We start from the raw sequence: 27,669 nt of genomic DNA on the forward strand, positions 1-27,669 counted from the left end.
TCTAAAAAAAGACAGATTCTTTCCCGGTCTTAATGGGTTAACCAATGTGACATGGTTGTTGTGTACGCAAGGCAAGACGAGCACGATTTTAGAACCGTTCTTTGAAACCTTAGAACTTAGATTCTTTGGAACCTCGGTGCTTTCCCGGAACGTGTGGCCACAAACCGGCTTCTTGCGTTTCCACCAGTTTTAAGCAGAACCAAATTAATTGGGGGTGGCATACAGTAGCAGAATGGTTATAAAGCCTACCTGGGGAGAAGGAGTCCCCAGATGCCCCCAGGTTTTGATTCCAGGCCTGGACAGCAATGTGTCGAATACAGATGTGCCACTTCAAAACTTCACACGTTACTGTTCTTTCCCTGAAAGTGCCCTGAAAATGCATTTTTCCTCCCTTTTCTGCCCTTAAAAATGCACTGTTTTGCCCCTGAAAAGAAGTTGTCACTACACACCCCCGTTTTTCCCTTCAACAGACATCCATATACATGAGAACAAAAGAATGTGTGTTGAAGAAGGTGTCAGACTCATTATGAGGCGAAAGGTGATTTGAAGAGGTCCTTGACCAGTTGCTCAAATTAATTAGCATCATAAAAGCAGTGATCATCAAAATAATTCAGCATTTTAAATGCCCTTCTTTGTCCCTCTTATTGCCCTGGGAATCCCCTGAAAATTTACTGTCTTGGTGATGGCAGGACATTTGAAGTTTTGAAATGGCACATCTGTATGATCGGTCGAAGTGTTCATTTCATAGGGGAAATTCTAATCGTCAATGGCAGTTATATTTCTAGCTTGCTTTTTCCACTGTTTAGATCTGCATCTGCATCTTCCAACCTGTAGAATAGTGACAGTCTTTTTTTGGTTCCAGTTCCGAACCAACTTTTAGAGCTTCAGAACCAATTCATTGTCAGTGGAAACACTCTGAACTGGTTCAAAATTAGGCGGGAAAAAAGAACGAAACCAGTTCAACCCCCGGTGGAAAAGGGGTCTAATGCCTAATTTATGGTCCGTCCTACGACCACGCCGGGGATCTGAAATAGCTGATCTAGATAAGCTCACCAACGCGGTGCTAATAGACGGGCTATTTTCAGGGGATACAGGAAGAGAGAGCGCCTAAATATTATGGGCACCTCAATGTTAAAGGAGTAGTTCACCCAATGAATGACTTATTTTCCATCAATTACACACCCCATGGAGCCTTGAATTCATGGAGATTTTCTGTTTTTATTGCATGAATTCCTGAATCAATAATTTGATGACCGGGTCATCGGTCAAAATAACTCATTAGGAGACTCTTTGAGTGTCCTATACAAACATCAAATCCCATCAAATTGGCTCAAGAATGGGCCAAAAACTCTCCATGAATTCAAGGCTTCAATTAAAAACATTTTTCCAAAGCATTTCAAAAATAAAATAATCTATTCATTTCTATTAAAACAATTAAAACAATTGCACTATGCATGCTTTGAACATGCACAGTAAATGATAACCAGACCTAAATTTACCCTCAACTTCTTGTTTATGCCCATACCGACTGGCTAGCCACAGGTTTTGAAGCAATTTGCAGCAATTGTAGAAATATTAGGCCTTGAATGTAAAATGTTCAAGCATGTTCAAATCATGTACTTTATATTACTTGAGACAATTTCCCAAATTCTTTTTATAGATATATATTTTTTACATTTTGGCAAGAAAATTGTCAATTTAACATTGATCTCTCCACAATCTTTAGGCGCCCCACTCTTCCGGTTAGCCTTTTGGGCGCGCAACACCGTCGTACGACAAAGTATGAATCAGACTGAAGTGGACCGTGTCCACTGTCCACAGAAAGCGCGTTTTGGGTTGTTTTTTAGTTGCCAGAGATTGTGTGCCGCGCAGTCTTAACAATGTTGCTGTCGGGCAGAAACTCCATCTCCATATTTTAACTTTTTATGTTTGTTTTTTCTCGTATAGACTCTCGACAAAGCCGGAGGCACCGCGGTGGATTCGAACCCACAACCTCCGCGGTGGTGGGCAGTGACTTTACCACTGCGCCACCCGAGCACCTAGATCTGCTATTTTCACTCCTTTTTGCAACACTCATGTATGATGAAGTAGGGCATTAATTACGAAAACAAAGAAACGTTGAAATATGTACAATATAAGTTTACCCTCTGTTCGATGTTCGATCAAAAATTCCAAATGTACAATAATTTCACCATATCACAAAAAGGTGCATGAATTTACGAAATTCCCTGGCTGCTGATTGGGGATCTGGCTTGGCTTTTCACAATAAAATCTGTACTTGGAGGCATTAAAGGCACCGGCCGCGTTTTTCCGGTCCAGTTCCAGGTTTCATTTGAGTACGATCCAGGAAGTTGCCTTTTTCCACACAGCATTATGTGCTACAGTATGTGGTGCGTATTCCTCTTAAGTATTGTGTCAAATAAGATTGTCTCTTTACAATAAATTAAATGAAAAATTAAAAAAAATTTAAATACATATTTACACATTGTGATTTATCTGTTTTTTGCTGTAGTCGTCTTTAAAATACGATAATGTTAGTCATCTGGTACGATAATTTAACATTTCCCATCTGGCATCATTGTACGTCGCTCAAAAAACACTTTCTGTGGAAATAGCCAGTTAACGTTATTTCGGCAGCGCGCCGTGTGTGAGCTGGTAAATGAGCCGTAGTTGCTGTGTGACACCGGCCCACAGCTTAAAAGGAGTAGTTCACCCTAAAAAAAATCTTATTTTCTATCAATTACACACCCCATGAAGCCTTGAATTCATGGCGCATTCCTGAGCCAATCATTTGATGACCCGGCGGAGACTCGAGTCTCCTACCAAGTCTCCTATTGAGCGATGACCCGGTCATCAAAGTATTGGCTAAGGAATGCGACAAAAACAAACAAATCTGCATCAATTCAAGGCTTAATGGGGTGTGTAATTGATAGAAAATAAGTCCTTTTCTGGGGGTAATTACTCCTTTAAGTATAATCACTGATTCCTATTTTCTTTGGAGACACCAACTCATCTGACACAACCTGAGACCCATGTACGCACACAAACAATCTTGTTTATCAAACATGTTAACCCCCTATATACATACTTCTCATACAACAAATACAAAAACATAGCAGATGTACAAGGCTCACAAAGTGTTGCATCGTGGCAGGTTGTGAGCTTGTAGATCTTGCTATTTTGGAACCTTTTAAAAAAAAAATTGGTCAGTTATATGACTTTGTTCGACATGTTATTACGATTGTGCACCTCCGAAAATACGAGCCCCAACCTGACCCCCCCCGGAATGTATGTGCATGGTTGTGTGTGTGCGTGTGTGTGTGTGTGTGTGCGCGTGTGTGTGCGTGTGTCAGTGTAGATTTTGATAGCAAATTTTTATTTAGTAATAGTCTTTTGAATAAAATTCCATGTAGTTTTAGTCACATTTTAGTCACCTGAAAGGTTTTGTCTAGTTCGACTAAATATCATAACATTTTAGTCGACTAAATCTACAGTTGATTTAGTCGACTAAAATGTATTTTGACGGGCATTGATGGCGTCGTAATGGCTGATTTTACACTTGGTTGCATGCTGAAAATAGCCGATCTACAAGCTCACAACGCGTTGCAGCGCGACGCGTTGTGAGCTTGTAGATCTGCTATTTTCAGAGCGCAACACCCGAGTGCAACCAAACATAAAATGACTTGTCTTTTAGTTCTACTGGATCTCTTCTCCACTAGTCCCTCACTAACATTTTAGTCTAGTTTTTATTTGTTGACGAAATTGTCAATATATTTAGTCTTAGTTTTAGTCATCATAGCTTAGTTTTAGTTTAGTTTTTATCTATTTTTTATTTAGTTTTCGACAGAGAAAAAAGGTAAATCAACACTAGTGTGTGTGTGTGTGTGTGTGTGTGTGTGTGTGTGTGTGTGTGTGTGTGTGTGTGTGTGTGTGTGTGTGTGTGGACTAGAGAGCGGGGTCCTTGGGGTGCTTGGAGTCGTACTCCTCTATGAAGGTCTGCATGGCCTCCACACAGCGGTGGCCGATGTCCCGGAGGTTGTCCTGGAGAGACGCCTGCAGGGTGGGCTCCAGTAAGGGGTCTTTGGCGATCAGCATCCTCACCACCACGGCGAACGTGTCGCAGTCCTGGCGGTACACCTGTGTGGAAGTGGAAGATATGAACAACACACTGATGAATAGAGTAGGGCGGGGGGAGGTCTTCAACAGGGGGTCCCGGGACCCCCTAGGGGATCCTTAACCCATTAAGACCTGAGGCGATTCTTAAAAATGTTTTCTAAATCCTAACAGTTTTTTGAAAAAAAAAATCAGATTTTTTTTTTTTCAAGATTTTTCAAAAATAGCAGATATTCAAGCTCATTGCGCGGCACTCGGTGCCGCGCAATGAGCTTGTATATCTGCTATTTTTGAATAGCCAATGAAATGTAAAGTGACACAGATGCGTTCCAGGTCTTAATAGGTTAGAGATGTCCAAAATCTTTGTGTGATAGGGATTTTGTTATTTAAAAAAAAAATTACATTAACCACTTGAACCCTCGCATCCCTATTCTGGGGGGAAACATTAGCCCAAAAATAGCAGATCTACAAGCTCACAACGTGTCGTAGACGTTTTGTGAGCTTGTTGGTTTTTTTGTACAGGGGGAAAAAAGAGCAGACCAAGTACAGAGCCAAAGGCAGTGTTGATTTTGACAGCAATTTTTCCTTTAGTTTTAGTCATACTCTTTTCATTCATCCATTTAGTTTTAGTCATATTTTAGTCATCTGAAATGTTTTAGTTTTTGTCTAGTTTTAGTCGACTAAATCTACAGTTGATTTAGTCGAGGCGGTGCCTTGATGGCGTCGTAATGGCTGATTTTACATTTGGTCGCATGTTGAAAATAGCAGATCTACAAACTCACAACGCGTCGCGCTGCGACGCGTTGTGAGCTTGTAGATCTGCTATTTTCAGAGTACAACACCCGAGCGCAACCAAACATAAAATGACTTGTCTTTTAGTTCTACTGGATCTCTTCTCCACTATAGTCCCTCACTAACGTTTTAGTCTAGTTTTTATTTGTTGACGAAATTGTCAATATAGTTATTCATCATAGCTTAGTTTTTATCTAGTTTTTATTTAGTTTTCGTCAGTGAAAAAAGGTAGTCGACGGACACTTTTCGTCATAGTTTTAGTTGACGAAATCAACACTGGCCAAAGGTCAAGTTTACAAAGTATTTGGGGAGGGTTTTTAGGTCGTTAAATGTCTGAAACATTTAACATGAATCCAATATGTAGTGGGAGGGGGGTCCCTGCTTCATCTCTCTCTCTCAGCTAAAGGGTCCTTGGCCTGAAAATCGTTGAAGACCCTCTGGACTAGGGCAGTCACGATTATGAAATTGTACTCGACGATTAATTGTCGGCCAATATAATTGCGATTGGCGATTTAATTGTGTTTCTGTCGTTGAACGTTGTTGGAACATTATGAATAAAAATTACATTTGTGTTTGGCCTTTAGGCTTCGTAAAGAAAAAGGCGCACAGGGCAGCAACGACAAATAACTTGCATCATTTAATAACTTGACGTGAGTAGTGCAAAATAGCCGATCTACGAGCTCAAAACGCTTGCATAACCTTTGACTGTACTACTATCTATTGTTAACAATATTTTAATAAAAGTATTATTCAATCACTCAATCTGAGCAGCAACTTTGGAAAGTGTCATTTGTTTGTTATTCAGACACAAGCTCTTGTTAATACTTTTTCATTGGTTCAATATTTATAAAAACACACACACACACACACACACACACACACACACACACACACACACACACACACACACACACACACACACACACACACACACACACACACACACACACACACACACACACACACACACACACACACACACACACACATTTTGCTATTTTTTATAGCAAAACTAGTCTAACTAGTAGCTTTTCACGGCACAAGAGCATTGAGCGTGTGAGTGTGTAAGCACTTGTATTATTAATATATACTATACTTGTGACGGCCAAACAGGGCGGTGGGGGGGCCTTGAGTGAGACGTGTCTGAAGAGAAACCTTGAGTGAGACGCTGAATGGATCAGCAGTCCATTGCAGAGCGCACAAACAGCCAGCTTTTCACAGCACAACAACAGCACTGAGCGTGCAAGTGTGTGTGTGTGTGTGTGTGTGTGTGTGTGTGTGTGTGTGTGTGTGTGTGTGTGTGTGTGTGTGTGTGTACTTGTATTATTATTACTATACTTGTGAGGGCTAAATGCTGGTAGACATTGTGAGGATCATTTTCCTAGAAGAAGGGTCGTTTTAACGTTAAAAAGATTTTTAGAGATAGGTTTAAGTTTAGGTTAACCCATTAAGACCTGAGGCCGCTTCTAAGCATTTTCTAAATCCTAACAGTTTTCTGAAAAAAAAAATCGGAAAAAAAAGTCCCGATTTTTCAAAAATAGCAGATCTACAAGCTCATAGCGCGGCACTCGGTGCCGCACTATGAGCTTGTAGATCTGCTATTTTTGAATAGCCAAAGAAATCTAAAGTGACACAGATGCGTTCCAGGTCTAAAAGATTAAGGTTGGTGTTGGGGATAGGATTAGACATTTAGAGGTTAGGTTCAGGGGGTTGGGGTTAGAGTTTTCCCCTATTTTATACTTAGTTGTATGGTGTTATTAAACACCGAAAAATAGCCGATCTACAAGCTCACAAAGCTTCGCAGCTTGAGGCTTTGCGAGCTTGCTACTTTTCGGCTATTTTCAACTATTTTAAATGCCATCCTAAAATGTTAATCTCTTCCCAAGGATAGAAATGCAAACCTATGTGTGTGTGTGTGTGTGTGTGTGTGTGTGTGTGTGTGTGTGTGTGTGTGTGTGTGTGTGTGTGTGTGTGTGTGTGTGTGTTATGTCTGCATCAGCTATCTGTTGCCAGACAGCCTCTCTATCTTCTCCTGTAACCATGGCGATATCAAAAGCAAAAGAGGGCCTTGTCTCTTAGCGAAGAACAACAGATCTCGGTGAGAAGGCCTTGCGTCACGTTGGAGACCGCCGTGAAGCACGTGTACCACTGGTGAAAAGTAACTAGGTACATTTACTCCAGTACTGTAACTACGGGTAAGTGATCTTTATCTTTTTGTTAAAATAAGTGTTAAATAGCTCTGTATTCTGATAGTAATCATTGCTATAGAGTGTCAGTAACAGGAGTCTCCATGTCTGTCCACCTCTTTAGTAAATAGAAAATGTATTTTTCACAGTGTCTGGATGACGATAAACAGGCAATCTTCTCTTGCGCGTTTGAGGTTTCTACCTGTGCGACATGACAGAAAAATTACCAATACCGCAATATAGATATACTCTGTTACAAGTAAAAGTCCAGAATTAAAAATGTACTTGAGTAAAAGTACAAAAGTATTGGCATCAAAATGTACTTTAAGACCAAAAGTAAAATTACTAAAATGTTTGAAAATAGCAGATCTACAAGCTCACAACGCGTCGCATGGCGACGCGTTGTGAAATTGTAGATCTGCTATTTTCAAATAGCCTAGGGATGAAATAGGGCTAAAGTGGTTAATATATGTTTCTTAATATCATAATTTATATCTGCAAAGTAACTAGTAACTCAAGTTTTCAAATAATTTTAGTGGATAATAGTACAATATTTGCCTCTGAGATGTAGTGGAGTAGAAGTAAAAGTATTGGAAATTGTAAATACTCAAGTAAAGTACAAATACCTCAAAATTGTACTTAAGCACAGTACTTAAGTAAATGTACTTACTTAAATGTAGTTACCACTACAGTGCGACAGTGGAGCTCAAATGCCCGGATGAAACTCATTGCCCCCCTATACATAGAAATACTGTAAAGCCCCTAGCAGGGACCCCCCTGAGTCTATAAAATGTATGGAAAGAGGTTTGTTATTTCTTTAAAAAAAATGTTATATTTTTAATGGGACATAATATGATATATAGCTGTTAATATAGTTGTTTAAAAGTTACATAGTGTTGCTTTAAGAAACATTTTGAATACAGGAACCTTTACTTGTAAACACAGTGTTTTTACCATGTGGAAATTGCTATTTTCACGAAAGAACAAAATCCCAATGTTTTTTTCCACCGCTGGTCATCACTGTGTCTGAGTCCTGCTGTGTCATGGAGACGAAGCATTTCATAACTGTCCTCAGAAAGCCACAGGCTTTCACATTTAACCCATTAAGACCGGGAAAGAATCTGTGTCATTTTTAGATTTCTTTGGCAATTCGGAAAAATGTCAGATCTACAAGCTCGTAGCGCAGCACTCAGTGCCACGCTACGAGCTTGTAGATCTGCTATTTTTGAAAAATCGTGAAAATGTGTGCAAATCTTTGAATATATTTATGTATACATATATAAGCAAACATTTGCAACTCAAATCTTTGCTTCTGGGGATTTTACAAATGTCTTCTAAATGCTACCGTTTTTTTTTTAAACTATATCAGTGGTTCTCAAACTTTTTCATGTCAAATTATATGTAATTGGCCACGGACCCCCATTTCAAAATATTCCAGGGACCACCATGAAGCAAATACTGTTGTTAAAAACTTTTCGCTTTCAAAATGTATATATATTTATATGCAAAGATTTGCACAAATTTTCACGATCTTTCCAAAAATAGCAGATCTACAAGCTGCTCGTATATGAGCTTGTAGATCTGCTATTTTTTCAATAGCCCAAAGAAATTAAAACAAAAAATGACACAGATGCGTTCCCGGTCTTAATGGATTAACTGAAATAAATCACCTCTCCTCCAATCAACTAGCAGAACCTCCCATATCAATCATGTCCACATGATGAAATGCTTCTTCGTTGGGCGCACAGTAAATTGAATTGCCTCAGGCAACGTGTTTACACCATTCGTCACTGTCGGGCAGAACCCTCGTATCTCCATAGTTCAACAACAGGTTTTTTTTCCCAAAAATGAACGCCCTGGATCATCATACCAGAGTGCTGCACAAAAGTAGTGAAAATAGCTACAAGGTCACAACGCTACAATCTACAAGGTCCCAACCAACCTTGTAGATCGGCTATTTTCAATGTTTTAAAATGTTTTTTAAAATAAAAGAAAAAGAAAAAGAGAACGGTTTAGGATATACCAGGTTTCCACCCGGACAGCGATGAATTCATGTTTAAGACAGCACCAGTCTGATCGATTGACTTCAAACTTAGCGTGCCAAGGACGACCCGCGGGCGTCCAGTGGGAATTCGGACGGACAGGCGGTTGTCCAGAACCGAAAAAACACAAATGTCTGTCGGCGAATCTACGATTCTACAACTTCCACGATGAGTTTCATCCGGGCATTTGAGCTCCACTGTCGCACAGGTAGAAACGTCAAACACACAAGAGAAGATTGCCTATTTATCGTCATCCAGACACTGTGTGAAAAATACATTTTCTATTTACTAAAGAGGTGGAGAGTCTTCTAAATCCTAACAGTTTTTTTACCCCCCAGAAGCAAAGATTGGAGTTAAAAATGTTCACTTTAAAAAAGGATATATTCAAAGATTTGCACTAATTTTCACGACATTTCTAAAATAGCTGAGATCTACAAGCTCATAGCGCGGCACTCTGTGTTTGTAAATCTGCTATTTTTGGATAGCCAAAGTATGAAATAATGGTTAAAGTGGTTACACAGATGCGTTCCCGATTTGAATGGGCTAACAAACAAAAAATAAAAGTATTTACTTTCTTTATCAATTTCTAGTGTGCATGCATATGTATGTGTGTGCGTGAGTGTGTTGACGTTACACCCTCACCTCCTCTATCTCTCTCCTCTTCTGTTGGATGGCTCGGTTGCGCGCCGTTATCCGACTCAGCGTGGAGCTCTCTCGACCTCGCTCTTTCTCGATCTCCTGAGAAGCCTGGCGGACAAAGAAAGGAGAATAATTCACATTCATTGAATTGGAGAGGTTATTTATTGGTCACATCGTGCTCACACATACAAGCACGTGCAGCGAAGCGTTGGGGGGCCAGGCTCTGTGTGCTGGAACAACAATGACCGACATATCGTCCAGTGGTGGAAAAAAGTACTACGTTTTTACTTAAGTAAAAGTATCAATACCATCATGTAGAAGCACTCGGTTACAAGTAAAAGTCCGGAATTCAAAATTTACTTGAGTAAAAGTACAAAAGTATTGGCATCACAATGTAGTTAAAGTACTCATTATGCAAAATGTCCCATTTCAAGTTTTGAAAATGTATAAAAATCTTTTGAAAATAGCAGATCTACAAGCTCTGCGACGCATTGAGAGCTTGTAGATCGGCTATTTTCAAATAACCGAAATATATATATATAGAGAGCATTAGTGGTTAATGTATGTTTTGTAATAATAATCAAAATCTACAAATGTAACTAAAGCTGTCAAATAATTGTAGTGGAGTAAAAGTACAATATTTGCCTCTGAGATGTAGTGGAGTAGAAGTAAAAGTACTGAAAATTGGAAATACTCCATTAAAGTAAAAATACAAAAAAAATTACTTAGTACAACTACAGTGTACTACAGTACTTTTCAGGATTCAAATTCAAAAGTAGCAAAAGTAGCTTGCGAATCTGCTACTTTTGATGCTTTTGTGTGACGCTGTAGTATGATCAAGTACGGCGTTAACAACTCTTTGACTGCCAGAGTATTTTCATAAAGTACTCCCCCAGTGCCAGCGATTTTCGTGTTTTCTTGTTGTTGTTATTTTGTAATTTAATTTTCAAATAGTTTGTCTTTCTGCGGGTTTAAACACCTACATAGATCGACCAGCAGAGAGCAGTACATTGACACCTCAATCACTCGCTGACTCGCTCGACCCCCCCCAAACAGAATCAAACAGTCAATACGTCATAAACCAGATGTGACGTTTTCGACAATCGCTGATCGGGCTTAAATACGATGTGATACACGACGCCGATGACTGTTCGTCACCCAGACTTAAGAAAATAGAAGTGGAGCTGTCCGTTCGTTTTTTATACCATGTGAAAAAAATGTGTTTTTCCCTATTCTGGCCTAAAATGACCGCAGGAAACAAATGAGAACCGGAAACGGAATCTGCGTCATGAAACCAGAACCCAGTGAGTCTGAAGGAGTCAGGAAGCAAAAGTGATCATGAAAAATAAACAGAATAGCGCGATCACAGTAAAAAGTTAAAACTCTGGATTTCTCGTTCTGGCAGGGAGGGTATTCAGCAAAACTCGGGATAACTCGGGGCTTGGCACTGAGAGTTAATTTACAAAAAAAAAACACAAAAAGTTTGGATAATTATGGAGATAAGAGGTTTCTGCCCTGACAGCGACGATATGGCCTGACAGAGACCAGCCTCATGTCCAGGGGGTGTACTTGTATATCAAGCTGCCACATGCTCCTGACCTACGGGCCACATGCAAAACTAGCTCAAATTGGCTCACAACAAGCTCACAACGCATTACGATGCGACACGTAGTGAGCTTGTAAATCGGCTATTCTAGAACATTTTTGAAAGTGACACAGTGGTTCAGCATGTGTGTGTGTCTGTGGTATTATGTTAAGATGGCTGTTCAATGAGATTCATAGAGAAGGCATTGCAGCTGCGTTGGAGGACGATGTATCCGTAACGAACAGCCTGGACAAAACAAATATGTTTATGTATTCTGTTTGGGGTGTATCTTGGTGTATGTACATTTTGTGAGTGTCTTAGAAGCCTGTGCGGGCTGGGAATCTTGTGGTGAAGGATCTATCCATCTATCTATCTATCTATCTATCTATCTATCTAACTATACAATTAAGTTCCCTTGTAGTAAGCTGATATCCAAGTGTGAAAAACAGGTGAACTTAAGAAAGGTCCAGCACACTCCGCTCAGTTGAGTTTTTTTTTAAAAAGCCTTTATTTTGTCATGGCTTTGCTTGGCAAAGTTTAACAAACGCACATGTGACCGAGAACGCTTTTTTGGCTTAAGGCCACCGAGTGCCGCGCTATGAGCTTGTAGATCTGCTATTTTTGAAAAATCTGTGATCATTTGTGCAAATCTTTGAATATATATATTTTTAAAGCTAACATTTGTAACTCATGAGCTTGTAGATCTGCTATTTTTGAATAGCCCAAAGAAATCAAAAAAGATTACACAGATACACCGAAAATGTTGTGCGACTGAACACTTGAAATCAGACACCCTGGTAGTACAGGGCAGGAGATTAGATAAAAGTACAGGAGAAAGCAGCAGCTGAGGATTGTTGCGTGTACTTCACTTACGTTTAACTGTTTGTCTTTCTCTCTGCTGGAAGAAGACCTGGGGAACAGAGGAGTCAGGGGAGCTGGAAGACACAGAATAAAGCACACAATGACATTGTTAACAGGACAACAACAACATGGGAGAGAAGCTGAGAAAACAGCTAAAAGACACTACTAGGGCTGGGTGCTGGATCAAAAAAAGTTAAACAATATACAAGAATAACAATCCGTACACCAGAATTGCTGCTCATTCAGACCTGTTGGGAGCTAGAGCATACATGGACAACTTTACTTTTAAGATATTGTTTGGATAGAATTTAGTTGTTTAACTTCATATATGTGGTCAATTAATCATGACAGAACCTATTTAAAAATAAAGATTCAGACAACCGGCAGGGGCGGGCAGTGACACGCATGTATCCGAATAAGGCAACCTATTTTGGGCATGGCCATCTCAAAAGTCCCGTTGCGTCACATTAGTGTGGAGGTGGTAAAATGCACTGCAATTGGCTGAAGGGGAACAACGATCATTGGCTGAAGGGGGTGTCAGTCAACGGTATTACTCCCGCCCAACTCCAGCCCACAGCCAATATTGCAGAATGGGCGATCAGGCCAGACTCACTCCTAAAATCAAATGGAGGGTTTACCAGGCTATATCATACTATAATTCTAGTAAGGGCGTAGTGGTGAGTAGGTGAAGCTACCCGGTTCTCCTCAGTGGCTGGAGCAATTGCTCTGATTTTGCACACAGCCATTGACCATTACCATCTGAACTTAACTGTGAAGCCCGTTTTTCAATTTCACCAAATCTCAGCTTCTTATTAGCGTTTTTGTGTCAAACATGGTTACGGGGCTGCCCAGCTATGGGACGAACTGCCTCCCGGGTTGCCAGATCATGTGCGCATATCCCCCCACGGATGCGTCCACCGGGTATGGTCTAGTATTAGTAGCTTAATGACTAGCATTAAAATTCTATTGTCTTTTTTATGTCCAATATATTTGTATTTCAGTTCAAAAAGTTAACATAAGTATAACTAAATGCATTTGAAATTAAATACAAATGTTTATTTTCAGGATTCCAATTGAAAAATAGCAACAAAAAGAAAACAAGATTTCAATTAAAGAATTGCAAAAATAGCAGATCTACAAGCTCAAAACGCGTCGCAGGGCGACGCGTTTTGAGCTTGTAGATCGTCTATTTTTGCTACTTTTGTGTGAGATAGAATGGAGAAGTACGGCATTCATTTACGAAAAAGGTCAAAATACGATAGCGATAAGAGGTTTCTGTATAGTATATGCAATGTGGCCCTGTGGAGAGTGAGTGTGGAAATATAGTGGCCCTCTCCATCATCAACGTTGCATCACCCCTGAGCTTAGAGTCTGCAATGTGTGTGTATCCAAAACAGTTCTCCGTCACACACAATACAACACAACACAACTCTAGGGCTGGTGGGAAAAACATTGACTCACATAAGAATCACAATTCTTACAGTGTGTTCTACTACCATTCTGAATCGATTCACAACTTCCAAACATTCATTTTTAAAAACGTTTCATAATTTAGCATCCCTCGTCCTCAGCTAGCCTAAGCCTACTCATTTAAAATGTATATAGCAGCATTTTTATTTTTACTATTACTTGTTATTCTCTCAAGTCACTGAGAATTGAGTAATACAAAAAAGAATGTTTTATTTGTGCAAGTTTAACACAAATAAATGTTACATTTTTCTTATGTTTGACATGTGTTTACATCAGTCAGTTGATAAAACGTTTTCTAATATAAAAACTACATTATCTTACACACACACACTTTAATTTCTTTAAAGTCCTTATATCCCCCTGAATCCAGAGTCCATATTTAATCAAATCTAAATGCACAAAAATCTAGATTAAAACTGAGACGACGAGCGCTACGCAAGGGATGGGAACCATAATGATCGTTATCTCTTAACGATAATCGTATTGCAGAGATTAAAATGTATCGAGAAATTGTCCTGTCTTACACTGGGACCAATTCGTTTTTACTGAGCTGCATACCCGGCAGTACTGAAACTTAGTAAAAACACTACCTGAAAAGAGAACACTTATTTCACTCTACACCAGGGGTCTTCAACAGGGGGTCCTCAGAGTTACTGCAGGGGGTCCGCCAACTCTTTGTGTGATATGATTTTTTTTTTTTTTACCTTAACCATTTGAACCCTAGCATCCCTTTTCTGAGGAGAACTTTAGCCAAAAAGAGCAGATCTACAAGCTCACAACGCGTTGTGAGCTTGTAGATCGCTTATTCTTGGCAAAGAGGTATAGGTGTAGAGGGAAAAAAAGTCTGCGGCCCGAATAAATATCAATCTGTGGGTCCTTGACACCACGAAAAGGTTTGAGAAGCGCTGCTTTAAGCATATTATTTTGATCATCATTGATTATAAGCGTTTATCGGACGTGACGTGAAATGTTTCATTTGATCCTCCTCTCTCCTACGACTCAGTGTTGATTTTGACAGCATATTTTGATTTAGTTTTAGTCATAGTCTTTTGAATAAAATTCCATTTTGTTTTAGCCATATTTTAGTCACCTGAAATGTTTCAGTTTTTGTCTAGTTTTAGTCCACTAAATATCATAAGATTATAGTCGACTAAATCTACAGTTGATTTAGTTGAATAAAATGTGTTTTGGCGGTGCGTCGTAATGGCTGATTTTACACTTGGTTGCATGCTGAAAATAGCAGATCTACAAGCTCACAACGCGTCACAGCGCGACGCGTTGTGAGCTTGTAGATCTGCTATTTTCAGAGCGCAACACCCGAGCGCAACCACACATATTTTACAACATTTCAGTCTAGTTTTTATTTGTTGACGAAATTGTCAATATATTTAGTCTTAGTTTTATCATAGCTTAGTTTTCTTTTTATTTAGTTTTCATCAGTGAAAAAAAGGTAGTCGACGAACATTTTTCGTCCTAGTTTTAGTCGACGAAATCAACACTGCTATGTGCTACGACTACGACTCCCCCGCAGAGCAGAGCAGAGCAGAGCAGAGCAGAGCAGAGCAGAGCTGAGCTGTGATACGGCTGCATTGTTAGAGCATGGTTTACACACTATGGCCCAGTGTGGTGATGGTGGTGTTGCTGTCTCTCCTCAATCTCCTGTCCAGAGAGTCAGAGCTTTGTATTGTGGTGCGAGAGAAGCAAGCAAGCAAGCGGCTGACTGGGGGCTAAAATTAATGTTTCTATAAGCGGGATCTGTTGGGTGTGATTTGAGAAATCTGCCTCGCAACGTCTGACTGCAGTGCTGCTATGTGAGGAGATAGCGTTGTTATGGCTCATTATATGCTGCTCTCTCTCTCTCTCCCATTTGCTCTCTACTGTCTCTCTCTCTCTTTCTCTCTCTCTCGATGAGTCACCATCATCGCACCATCTCTCAGGCACACAGAGAAACCTGTTTCTCACACACACACACACACACACACACACACACACACACACACACACACGTTTGTATTACTATACATGTGAGGACACCTAAGCCTTAAAAGCTGAAAATAGCAGATATATAAGCTTGTAGATCTGCTATTTTTAGTGCACGACACTAACGTGCAACACAAAAGTATATACCAGGCATTTTTATGCCATAAAAGAACCATTTCTTCTTTAAGTACCAGGAAAAAGTGTTCTTAAAATATCGATTTCTAAGATTAAGTATAGTAGTACACAGGTACAGTCGTACAGGCGTACGCACACGCACACGCGCACACGCACACACACACACACACACACACACACACACACACACACACACACACACACACACACACACACACACACACACACACACACACACACACACACACACACACACACACGATAGCTACAGTGGGAGAGTATGAGAGAAAGACATATACAGTGCATGCCAGATCCACTGTGGTGGTTATAAAGATGAGACTTTAGCATCAGTTCCTCCGCTGTTCAAACTAAAGCCTCATTAAAGTATTGGGACTACATAGTCGTGTGTGTGTGTTGACAAACTTGTTATGGGCTGTTTTTTTATAATCTGGCTACGATTGCATTAATAGCCCCCTTGACAATAATAGCATCTGTTGATGAAGTCCCGGGGCGGGTCGCCTGTCGCCTGATTGTAATTATTTGAGATAATCACAATTATTGTTTTGCTTATTACACTGCTCGGTTGAATGCTTGATTCTGATTGGTCAATTGGTCACATTCAGGGGTCCGTTATTTTTTTATAATGACCACTGACCTCAATAACAGACCTCTTGTCTAATCAAAGACTCAGATCACCTGGCTCATATCAGCTTGATTTTGTGCCGTATCCAACATGGCAGCCAGGTAAACAAACACACAATGTCATTTACAGCAAAACATTGCTCTCCAGAATGTTTTTGGAAACATTTGAAGCCACATATTGACTAAATATTGATCAATACTTCCCGTTTTTGATGAAGACCATGTTGCACTGGCATAAATGTATAGAATACTTTTATTACGGTAAGCATTAAGCAATGAAATCCTTTGTTTTGTTTTTACTTAAGTTTTTAATTTATTGCCGTGATGAATACCCCGTTTCACACTGTAAATGTACTCTTTGTCTGTATTTGTCTGTATTATTTTTTACTCACGTTTATTCTGCTGTCTTGAAAAAGTTAGGCTAAGTGATTTTCTTTGGTTAAAATAAGTGTTAAATAGCTCTATATTCTGATAGCACTCATTGCTATAGAGTGTTTGTTCAGTAGTCTGCGTGTCTCTCCAGCTCTTTAACAAACAGAAAATGCATTTTCAGGTCAGGATACCAATTTTATCCAATCAGGATAGAGAACTCGGGACAAGATACAGATTAAACAAGAGAAATTGGAAGTGATGGCAGACAAAATTGGAACACTGAAAAATGAAGCTGATAAATGGGTACTCTCTCCTGATTGGCTAAAATGTTGCAACCTACCTGAAAATGTATTTTCTGTTTATTAAAGAGCTGGAGAGCCCTGTTACTGAACAAACACTTTACAGCAATGATTAATATTAGAAAATAGTGCTTTTAACTTTTAACAAAAAATAATGTTTTAACCACAAAATATCACTTACTGTCCTGATATCTTAATGTTAAATGTTTTGTGTAAAACTCTTTGAAACATGAGTTGAAACATGTTTTACAAGTTGCCTTGCCTTACATAATCTGCATTCCAAATCTTTGTAAGTCACACACAATAGGATTTATGCCTCGGGCTGTGCCAGCACTGGTCTATACTGCCACCCACTGGTCACATATATAAATGCACAAATACTGTACTCCTTTGAAGCACACACACACAGATCTGCGTGCAGAGTTGTGGTTGAAGGCAGGTTTAGGTCACTGGCTGTTCAACGTGGGGCCCGAGGACCCCCCCAGGGGTCCTTGAGAGGGTTCCATGGGGTCCCAGCTAAATAATTTAATATAATTCTGCTTAAACCTGGTGGAAACGCAAGCCGGTTCGGGGCCGGTTCCATGAAAGCCCCACGGTTCCAAGAATCTAGAACCAAACCAGTTCTAGAAACTGGTTTGGTTGGAAAAGGGGCCTCTGGTGGAAAGGGGGCCTGAGAGTGAACAGATGGAACCAAATGGACCCGTAAGGATTACAGTGTAGACTGGGGTCACACACATACGGTAAAATACAGTAGTGTGTGAGCGACCTCAAACTGAACTCCGTTATCAGCATGGAGGACTTTCGGGAAACAGGATAAAGGACTATTTGATCAGCTGTGTGAGTGTGTGCAGACCGTGCACATGTTCTGCTACTGAAACAGCACTAATCTGTATAGTTTTACATTGTTTCAATAGATTTTTTTATGTTGCTTGTTTTAGTTTTTTTTTTATGTGAAACTTTTTTTTCTTGGCCATATAAATAGAAAGGTGGAAACTTTGTTTTTAGATGTAATTTCTTTTTTAAATCTCAACAGCAGGTTCGGGACACATTTTTATGGAGCGCGAGTAAATATCCCTGTGTCGTTCATTTCCTACAATTTATTGTTTAATTATTATTTCAAAAGGTTTTCAAAAATGTCCGCCTACAAAAGAATTTCATAGACGATTAAAAAGAAATTCCATAAATTAGAAAATAGCAGACATACAAGCTCACGCCAATGTTTGACCAGTTTTTATAGTATAGTTTGCCGATTACTTTTGATGCAGTAATGGTCTTTTTTTATTTTCTTTCTTTCTTTTTGAGGTATTAAAAAGGCCTTCAGTGTCCCCCCCCAAAAAAAAGATCATGTGGGGACCCGACTGACCCACAGGTTTAGAACCAGTGCTGTAGGGCAGTGGTTCTCAAACTTTTTCATGTCAAGGACCCCCCAAATTGACACTTATTAGCCCGCGGACCCCCCACTTGAAAAGATATGCCAGGGACCCCCATAAAAGAAGATTTTTACGGCTCTAGCAGTGATTCTCAACCAAGAAGTTCTATCTCTGGGACCCCAATTTATATTGTAAAATCAATGTTAATTTAACTCCGAGAGTGTACAAATGGAACCAAATGGACCCGTAAGGGTCCATTTGGTTCCATTTGTACACTCTCAGAGTTACAGACCCATAAGGGTCCATTTGGTTCCTCCTAACTATCCTATCATTTAGCTGGGGACCCCCTGGAAGTCCCTCAAGGACCCCCTGGGGGTCCCCGGACCCCACTTTGAGAACCAGTGCTATAAGGGGACGTTGACAGTACCTGTGAGGCTGTCTTTTGGAGACGAGCTCTTGTCGTCCTTCCTGTCCTTGTCCCTCTTCATGTCTCGTTCCTTCTCTCTCTCCCTGATCCTGTCCTTCTCCCGTTTGATGTCCAGCGCTGACGGGGGGTGGTCCCGGCGGTGGAAGTAACCCCCGGAGCCGGGGGGGAAGTGGTGGTACGGCCGGAAACCGAAGTGAAAGCCCGGCTTGCGGAAGGGATACTCGTGATGATGCACATGGTATCTGCAAGGGTTTAAGAGACACAAAACGAGTCAAACAAAAGCCATCATCATCATCCCTCAGCCTTCTCTTCATCATCAATATCAATATATACGTTTTACATTAACCACTTAAAGGGCAAGACCACTTTGGTAGAGGTTTGGGTTGTGTATTTACCTTGCCATGATGTAACTCCAAAGGTGGACAAGAAATCAAAAATAATTGCTCCATTGTTTAGAAATTGATAATTCAAAATTTGCTCCTCATTGACTTACATTGTACGGTGAAACAGCTCTCAAAGTCACTCTTTAAGCACGTAAACAAACACAAACCAAGCTGATTCAGACAATATAGAACATCACCAAACCCAGTACTGTTTGTTTTTTTAATAAAAATGTTAACTTCCTGCTGATTTTACAATTTGAAGATCCGGATTCGGATCCGCGAATCAAGTCCAGGTTTTCTTCTTAATAAAATAGCAAAATCAACAGGAAGTAAACAATTTTATTAAAAAAAAAGACAGTACTGGGTTTGGTGATGTTCTATATTGTCTGAATCAACTTTGTTTGCGTTCGTTTATGTGGTAAAAGAGTGACTTTGAGAGCTGTTTTACCGTACAATGTAAGTCAATGAGGAGCATATTTTGAATTATCAATTTCTTATCAATGGAGCAATTATTTTTGATTTCTTATCCACCTTTGGAGTTACATCACTGCAAGGTAACTACACAACCCAACCTCTACCAAAATGTTCTTGCCCTTTAACATCTAGCCTGGCATTGGCCAGACTGATAATAATGTGGATTCACTCTCACGTTCCTCCCCGGCCCATAGGGAGCGAGTATGAGAAATCAGAAAATGATCGGCCAATCAGTGACTGTGTTTCAACTGCTGAAAAGCATCAAAATCATGTTTTGATTTCTCATACTCGCTCCCTATGGGTCGAAGTCCAGACTGATACCGGGGGAGGAACGTGAGAGTGAATCCACGTTATCAGTCTGGCCAATGCCAGGCTACTTAACATCCCTATTCTGAGGAGAACTTTAGCCAAAAATAGCAGATCTGCAAGTTCAGCTTGTAGATCGTCTATTTTCAGCAAAAAAGGTTTGGTGTAGAGTGAAAAAAAGAGCAGACCAAGTACAGAGTGAAAGGTCAAGTTTACCAAGTATTGACGGTTTAAGTGGTTAAATGCAGGCATGCAATCAGCCCCGAGGTGAAAAAAGCGACAACATGTTGTTTTTTCGGGTCAGGTGTCACACAATTGCCCTATTTGGATTCAAAACGGCTATTGCAGCTGAAAAGCAACACGTTTGCATGTCTGTAAATGTCAAATGTAAACATTAACATGAATCCAACATACAATGATGACAGTGTCTGTCAAACAAGTCTATAAATCTATCTACAGTATGAAAAGAGTTTAATCTGCAACACAATTCTATACAATATGTAGTGGGGGGAGGTCCTTGCTTCATCTCTCTCTCTCAGCTAGGGGGTCCTTGGGCTGAAAAACGTTAAAGACCCCTGCATTACCCATTTTCAACCTTATATTCATATCATCTGTCCTCACTAATGCTCATGATGAGATGCTCCATTTCTGTCTATTCACTCTGTGTCTCTGAGGAGGACTGTGATCAGTTCAGTAACCTGCCTACCAGTGACATCATCATCGGTAGGTTTGGTCATTTCAAACTTCTTCCTTTTTTTGCCAGAGGGTCGGTTTACATGAGGCTTTGTCTGTCCCTCTTTCGTCCCTCTTTTCTCCATATATGGCATAAATGGGAAGACAGATACACAGACAGACAGACGGATCCCTCTTTTGTCCCTCTTTTCCTCTTTTGTCCCTCTTTTCTCCATATATGGCATAAATGGGAAGACAGATACACAGACAGACAGACGGATCCCTCTTTTGTCCCTCTTGTCTCCATATATGGCATAAATTGGAAGACAGATACACAGACAGACGGATCCCTCTTTTGTCCCTCTTTTCTCCATATATGGCATAAATGGGAAGACAGATACACACGTCATGCGAAGTCCGGCCATTCAGATTTCAACCACTAGGGGTCTGGCAGTACCAGGTCTCCTGGTTCTAGTTTTCTAATGCAAAGAACAATGGCCTCTATTTCATTATGCTAACTGTCCAGGAAGAGAAAGAAGGCTGTAGTTTCTATTAGCCTGGAATACATTCACTTCCCCACGAAAGGTAAACAAAGAGAACACACAGACATTATGCAAATAGAACCGTGCGGCGCCAGACCTACCGTGGCTTGTAGAATCCTGGTATCTTATAGGCACTAGTGGGTACTTTGGATAGCCACGCTCTGGGTCTGGATGGACTCCTGACTCGTCTGAAAGGAGTTTTCTTTTCAGTCTGAAAGAACACGTGTTAGCGTTATTACAAAACACACTGGAATCAAACACTCTTTCACAGATTAACCCATTAAAGGAGGAGTTAACCCAAAAAACGATATATTTTCTATCAATTGCACACCCAATGAAGCCTCGAATTCATGAATTTATTTTTGTTTTTGTGGCATTCCTAAGCCAATAATTTGATGACCGGGTGTGTATACGGTAGGAGACACAAATAATCTTCTTTGTGTCTCCTACCGGATACATTAGCCAGTAGGAGACGGGGATCAAATTATTGGCTTAGGAATGCGACAAAAACTCAAATAAATCCATGGATTCAAGGCTTCATGGGGTGTGCAATTGATAGAAAAAAAAGATGCAAAAATACACTGCATATTTGTCACGGTGTTGCTTTGTATCTGTGTTGCTCAACGCGGTCGCTGATGTCATCAAACATGCGGACATCGCAGCTACAGTTGTATCTTTGTATCTGGAAGTTGAACCCAGCTCAACATGAATTTGTAGCTTTGCATCTTTGTCGCTATAGAGCTACAAACGTCGGATGTATATTTGTATCTTCATGCCGCTGGTTTCCATTGAAAATGAATGGTAGCATGTATCTTTGTATCTGCCCGTGTGAACGCACCATAAGGCTGCGTTCACACGGGCAGATACAAAGATACATGCGTGTGAACGCACCATAAGGCTGTGTGTCCAACAAAGTGTTTTTTTTTTGTGTGTGTCAGCTGAAAACACCAAAGTGCTCTCATCCAAAACCAGATGAAAACAAACACTAGACGTGAACGCACACAGCACAGACATTTCTCACAGGAAGTGACAAAAGAAACGCCTACATTCTCATTTGGACCCACAGGGTCAACATTGTCTGTCTGTGTACAGTATTTACATGAGGAGCGTCTCATGTAAATACTGTACACAGACAAGACAAAACCCGAGTAAACAAACAGCAGGCCATCCACTGTATGTAAGCCACGTAACCATGGAAACATTCAGTGCACCAGATCAGACTCGAAGTCGGAGGAGCACCAGCCTACTTTATTCTTGTTGGTGCAATCGTTTTATTCGTTACTATTAGAAACATTATTGGTTCTCATATTTTTTGCCTGTTACTTTGGTATTAGGTCTAAAGCTACTTTTACTGTGTTGCATTATTAGCTTTGCATTATTGTTTGCAAGTGCATAGGAGTGGCAGTACTTGAGTCTATGGAACTGTATATACAGGGCATTCCTGCTTGGATGGACAGGTTATCCAGCCTTTGATATTTGATCTTTGGGTGTGGTGTGCTGTGGTGTGTCACCAGAGCGTCGGTGACCAGGGGTCCCCCCCCCCAAAATGTTTCCCTTTTTTTCAAGATTTTCTTTTGAAAATAGCCAATGTATTCGTTTAAAGTTCTCATGTGGCCTAGTCGCTTCTTTTGGACTTGTTTTCAATTTCATAGACCTGGTTGCTTTTTTCTCACGCAAAATCTGGCAACAGTGATGCTAATCCAGTTCTGGTTTTCCCAAGAGTGCACCCCCGCTTGTTCCTACGCCCGTCAGACTGTCAAGGACTCCCAAATTGACACTTATTAGCCCGCGGACCCCCATTTGACCCCCAGGCAAGATATGCCTCAGGGACCCCCCATAAGAGAAGATTTTTAGAGCTCTAGCAGTGATTCTCAGCCGTTTTCATTTCAAGGACCCCCAGTTTGACATGCATAAGCCGGCTACAGACCCCCATTTAATGACATTTCTATCTGTGGGACCCCAATTTATATGGTAAAATCAATGTTAATTTAACTCTGAGAGTGCACAAATGGAACCAAATGGACCCGTTAGGGTCCATTTGGTTCCATTTGTACACTCTCAGAGTTACAGATCCATAAGGATCCATTCGGTTGCTAACTATCCATTATTTAGCTGGGGACCCCCTGGAACTCCCTCAAGGACCCCTGGGGGCCCCCGGACCCCACTTTGACAACCAATGGCATAGACTGACATACAGATACCAGCATTTTAGGCAGTACCGGCAGCATTTCCGATACTGCTAGTATCGGTATCAGAATAACTCAACCTAATGGTTCTCTGTGATGATGCCACCATCCTGGCAGACTGTAGTGGCACAGAAGTGAAAGCAAAAGTACATTTAATGTAGTTACAGCCTGAGGCCTCATTACAACTCCACGGTATGCAGTGTTGCTTTTTGCCTAAAAAACAACTGCTATAACAAGCTAACTTGTTATAGCTTGTAGATCAGTTCTTTTTTAGTCCAGTGGTTCTCAAACTTGTTCATGTCAAAGACCCCCCAAAATGATATGCATTTGTCCGAGGACCCCCCCCATCTGAAAAATGTTTTGTGCCAGGGACCCCCCAGAAGAGAAGATTTGAAGAGGACAACTTAGTTTGTTTTATAAAACAAGGTTTATGTTTTAGCTTGTAATTAAAGTAAATAAAAGATGGGTGTTACATTTTTTTCATTTACTGCTTTCTATAGTTTTAGCAATTTTCGTGATCTTTTTTTACAGTGGGCGGGGGCATTCGGGCAGGTGGAAAAAAGACATATTTAGCCACCTGCCCGAATGCCCCCGCCCACTGTAAAAAAAGATGGCGAAAATTGATAAAACTATAGAAAGCAGTAAATGAAAATGTTTTAACACTCATCTTTTTACTTTAATTACAAGCTAAAACATAAACCTTGGTTGTAAAAAAAACAAAGTTGTCCTTTAAAAGAAATTCAAGACTATTCAACATTTTTCAGATATTTTCGATATTTTTCAGAAATGTTCAAAAATAGCGTCGAGCTTGTAGATCTGCTATTTTTTAATAGCCAAATGGATAAAGTGGTTCAAATGATTGCGACGCTGTATTAACACATTTAGCTGAGGACCCCCTGGAGCCTCCCCGAGGACCCCTGGGGGTCCCCGGACCCCACTTTGAGAAACCAATGTTTTATACAAGGGACACACCCTCGGGCGATGGGAGTACGTTTAATCCCAAAAAAGGGAATGTAATCTCTACCTTAACAGCAGAAGATGAAGATGACGATGACGATACCTTAACAGCAGAAGATGAAGATGACGAAGACGGCAAAGAGCTGTCACTTGGCCTCTTGTTGTCACTAGAAGACCCAGAGCTCTGCATGGGAGGTGAAAGCATTGGTTTAGTTCAGGGGGTTTTCAACTAGTGGTCCGCGGGCCACTGGTGGTCCGTGGAGGTATTGCAGGTGGTCCCTGGCTATGCATTCAGAATAAAATAAAATATAAAGTTTCAGAAGTTCTCACTATATGGTGTGTGTGATATGAAATGTGAGCTTTCCATAATCACAGTAATCCTTAATCATATTAATTCCATCATATTCAAGGGCTTTTGCTGAGAAAAGAGACAGACCCCAGTCACTTTCAAATTAGAGCAGGGGTCTTCAACTTTTTCAGACCAAGGACCCCCTAGCTGAGATAGAGATAAAGCAGGGACCCCCACTATATTGTATACAATTGTGTTTCAGATAAACTTCTTCTGCTTTTTTTCCCCCCTCTACACCTATAACTCTTTGCCAAAAATAGCCGATCTACAAGCTCACAACGCCTCGCGCTGCGAGGCGTTGTGAGCTTCCTGGAAATATTTGGCGGACCGCCTGTAGTAACTCTGAGGACCCCCTTGGGGTCCCGGACCCCCTGTTGAAGACCCCTGAATTAGAGCACTGCAGAGGGCAGGTGTCTGTGTCTGTGTCCTGCTGACGCTCGTTGACGCTCGTTAATGTCATAGGCATAAAAGCAATTATGCTTCTGCTCTGTCAAATAGGCCAACATCTAATCTAAGATTAGTGGGACTCACCATTGAGTTACAGGACTAACTTCATTGAAAACAAACAAAATCACTGTTTTTTAGATATTATGTTGATATTATAACTATTTTAGTTATAATAGTGTGGGGGTCCCCACTTCAAATATGATTATTGTGGGGGTCCACTGCCTGAATTGATTGATTGATTGATTGATTGATTGATTGATTGATTGATTGATTGATTGATTGATTGATTGATGTACTTTACAGTACATGGAAGTACAGATTCACAATACAAGGTCTACTAGACTGGAAGTCTCATAAAGCACTAAGATTGTTTAAAATGAGATCCCCATGCACACAAATCATGATGACATAAGAGACAGATATACACACTACTATGCAGAACGTCATACAATCAGCTTACATGTTACTGGTATGAAAAGTAAGAAATATGTACTAGAAGAGGGGTCTTCAACAGGGGGTCCGGGACCCCTAGGGGGTCCTCAGAGCTACTATAGGGGGTCCGCCAAATCTTTGTGTGATATGTTATTTCGTTTTTTTACATTAACCACTTGAACCCTAGAATTCCTTTTCTGAGGGGAACATTAGCCGAAAATAGCCGATCTACAAGCTCACAACGCCTCGCAGCGCGAGGCGTTGTGAGCTTGTAGATCGGCTATTTTTGGCAAAGAGGCTATAGGTGTAGAGAGAAAAAATAGCAGACTAAGTAAAAAAAAAACAATTTTATACAATATAGAGTAGGGGGTCCCTGCTTCATCTCTCTCTCAGCTAGGGGGTCCTTGGCCTGAAAACGTTGAAGACCCCTGTACTAGAAGAAAAATGTTCAGGTGGGGGGGGGGTTAGGTTGAAAAGGTTGAGAACCACTGGGCTACACCTGGGCAACCTTCAAGTCATTGTAATGTTGAATACAAACCTTTGTTCAAATCTGACATAGTGCTACTGTAGGTAAACAAACAAAGCCTGAGGCAAACGGCATAACTCAGTGACTGTCTGATCTCCTGCAGTGACAACATGAAACAACATAACTATAATACAGGGCTAAAGTCTAGCCTAGATGTATTTGATCGATTTTAGCTGTAGTATACAACTCTCGTAGACGTATTCATGATTCTGACGTTTTCAATCTACGAGAGTTGTAGGGTTCACCCCCCATGGAGACCTGGACTTTCTGCACTATGCCCCTCAGATACTCCAAACATGTACAAATTGAAAATAAAGGTGCTTACCTCAAAGCCCCAAATGTTAACTACTTCTACGGGGTAGTAGTTTAATGTAATAATCCATATCTTTCAATAAAGAAGTGTTTTAATGCCGTATGTGGCCTATTCTGTCGGAAGTTCCCAATGGGCGGTAGTGACGCGCACCATCTGGTGAAACCCGGAATCACACTCAATGTAAACAGGAAGTAAACGAGGGTGAAACAATGGCGTTCGGCCACAGACGGCATTAAAACACTTCTTTATTGAAAGATATCGATTATTACATTAAACTACTACCCCGTAGCGAGAGTTAACATTTGGGCCGTGGGGGTAAGCACCTTTATTTTCAATTCGTACATGTTTGGAGTGTCTACGGGGCATAGTGCAGAAAGTCCCTGTGTCCATGGGGGGTGAACCCTACAACTCTCGCAGATTGAAAACGTCAGAATCATATTCTACAGCTACAGCAGTCACTGTCTGAGGCTCGATCTTCCATGACAAGATCAAAGATGTTAATGATATAAAAGTAGGTTTTATACTGTACCTTGCTTGGTGTGTCCATAGAAGAACTCATGGCCTGTGAGTTCTTCTGCTTATCGCTATAAGACAGATAAATGTCTCTCAGACTGTTGGTCTCGTTGATCAGGAAGCGTTTTGTCTCTGGTGTCTGTGTCTCCTCTGGCTTGTTCATCTGGACTGGAACACTTTCTGTTTCACTTTTACCGTGGATTACCTCCTTCTTCTTGTATGATTGTGATTGTGTGGAAGAGAACATTAAGAGACAGAGGCAGGACACAGGGCTTAAAGTCCAAGTCAGAGTTATTATTGTTGTTGTCCCGTTTGTGGATGATGTTTGATTGTTTGTTGACACACGCAAAAAAAATGCTGGTTTTGAACCTATTCCACCGGAAGAACTGCTAGTATTCTGTGTTGTTGCTGCGATCAGTCTCACAACATACCCGTTCCTTTTACTTCCTTTTTACACTAATGTAATCCACAGTATTGACACCAGGGTTCCTCCACCACACAGAAAGCAGAAGCAGAAGAGCAGAGAAGTGGTTTCGGTTGAGTGTGTGTACCTGGTGTTGTGTAGAATGAATGGATCCACACGCAGCTGACTGACTGTTGATCATCCGAGGTTGATGTTGTGAGTTTTTAATGGTTGTTGTTGTGACGTGTCTTCG

The 27,669-nt window shown here is 40.7% G+C and overlaps 1 protein-coding gene across 2 annotated transcripts; it reads right to left on the minus strand.

Moving 5' to 3' along the window:
- LOC311053847 (uncharacterized protein) lies at positions 1-27,615 on the minus strand. Of its 2 annotated transcripts, none has more exons than XM_084069582.1 (7): positions 27,030-27,615; positions 24,537-24,617; positions 21,392-21,501; positions 18,914-19,155; positions 12,231-12,292; positions 9,776-9,880; positions 1-4,137 (listed from the first exon to the last, which is right to left on the minus strand). In XM_084069582.1, the coding sequence occupies exons 1-7, from the start codon at positions 27,258-27,260 to the stop codon at positions 3,946-3,948; spliced, it is 1,023 nt and encodes a 340-aa protein (XP_083925708.1). In that variant the 5' UTR covers positions 27,261-27,615; the 3' UTR covers positions 1-3,945. The 2 variants fall into 2 exon arrangements, with proteins under 2 accessions (XP_083925708.1, XP_083925707.1); XM_084069581.1 differs by having other exon boundaries at positions 24,501-24,617.
- Positions 27,616-27,669: the final 54 nt, after the last annotated feature.

The sequence above is a fragment of the Gymnoscopelus microlampas genome (assembly GCF_963454915.1).
Source record: "Gymnoscopelus microlampas genome assembly, chromosome: 10".
NCBI lineage: Eukaryota > Metazoa > Chordata > Actinopteri > Myctophiformes > Myctophidae > Gymnoscopelus > Gymnoscopelus microlampas.

Coding starts and splice junctions, on each gene's coding strand:
- LOC311053847 (XM_084069581.1), bottom strand. CDS start 27,260: ATGTTCTCTTCCACACAATCACAATCATACAAGAAGAAGGAGGTAATC. Junction 19,156..21,391: donor CCAGGATTCTACAAGCCACG/GTAGGTCTGGCG, acceptor AAACCCTTGCAG/ATACCATGTGCATCATCACG. Junction 9,881..12,230: donor AGAAAGACAAACAGTTAAAC/GTAAGTGAAGTA, acceptor TTTGTCCGCCAG/GCTTCTCAGGAGATCGAGAA.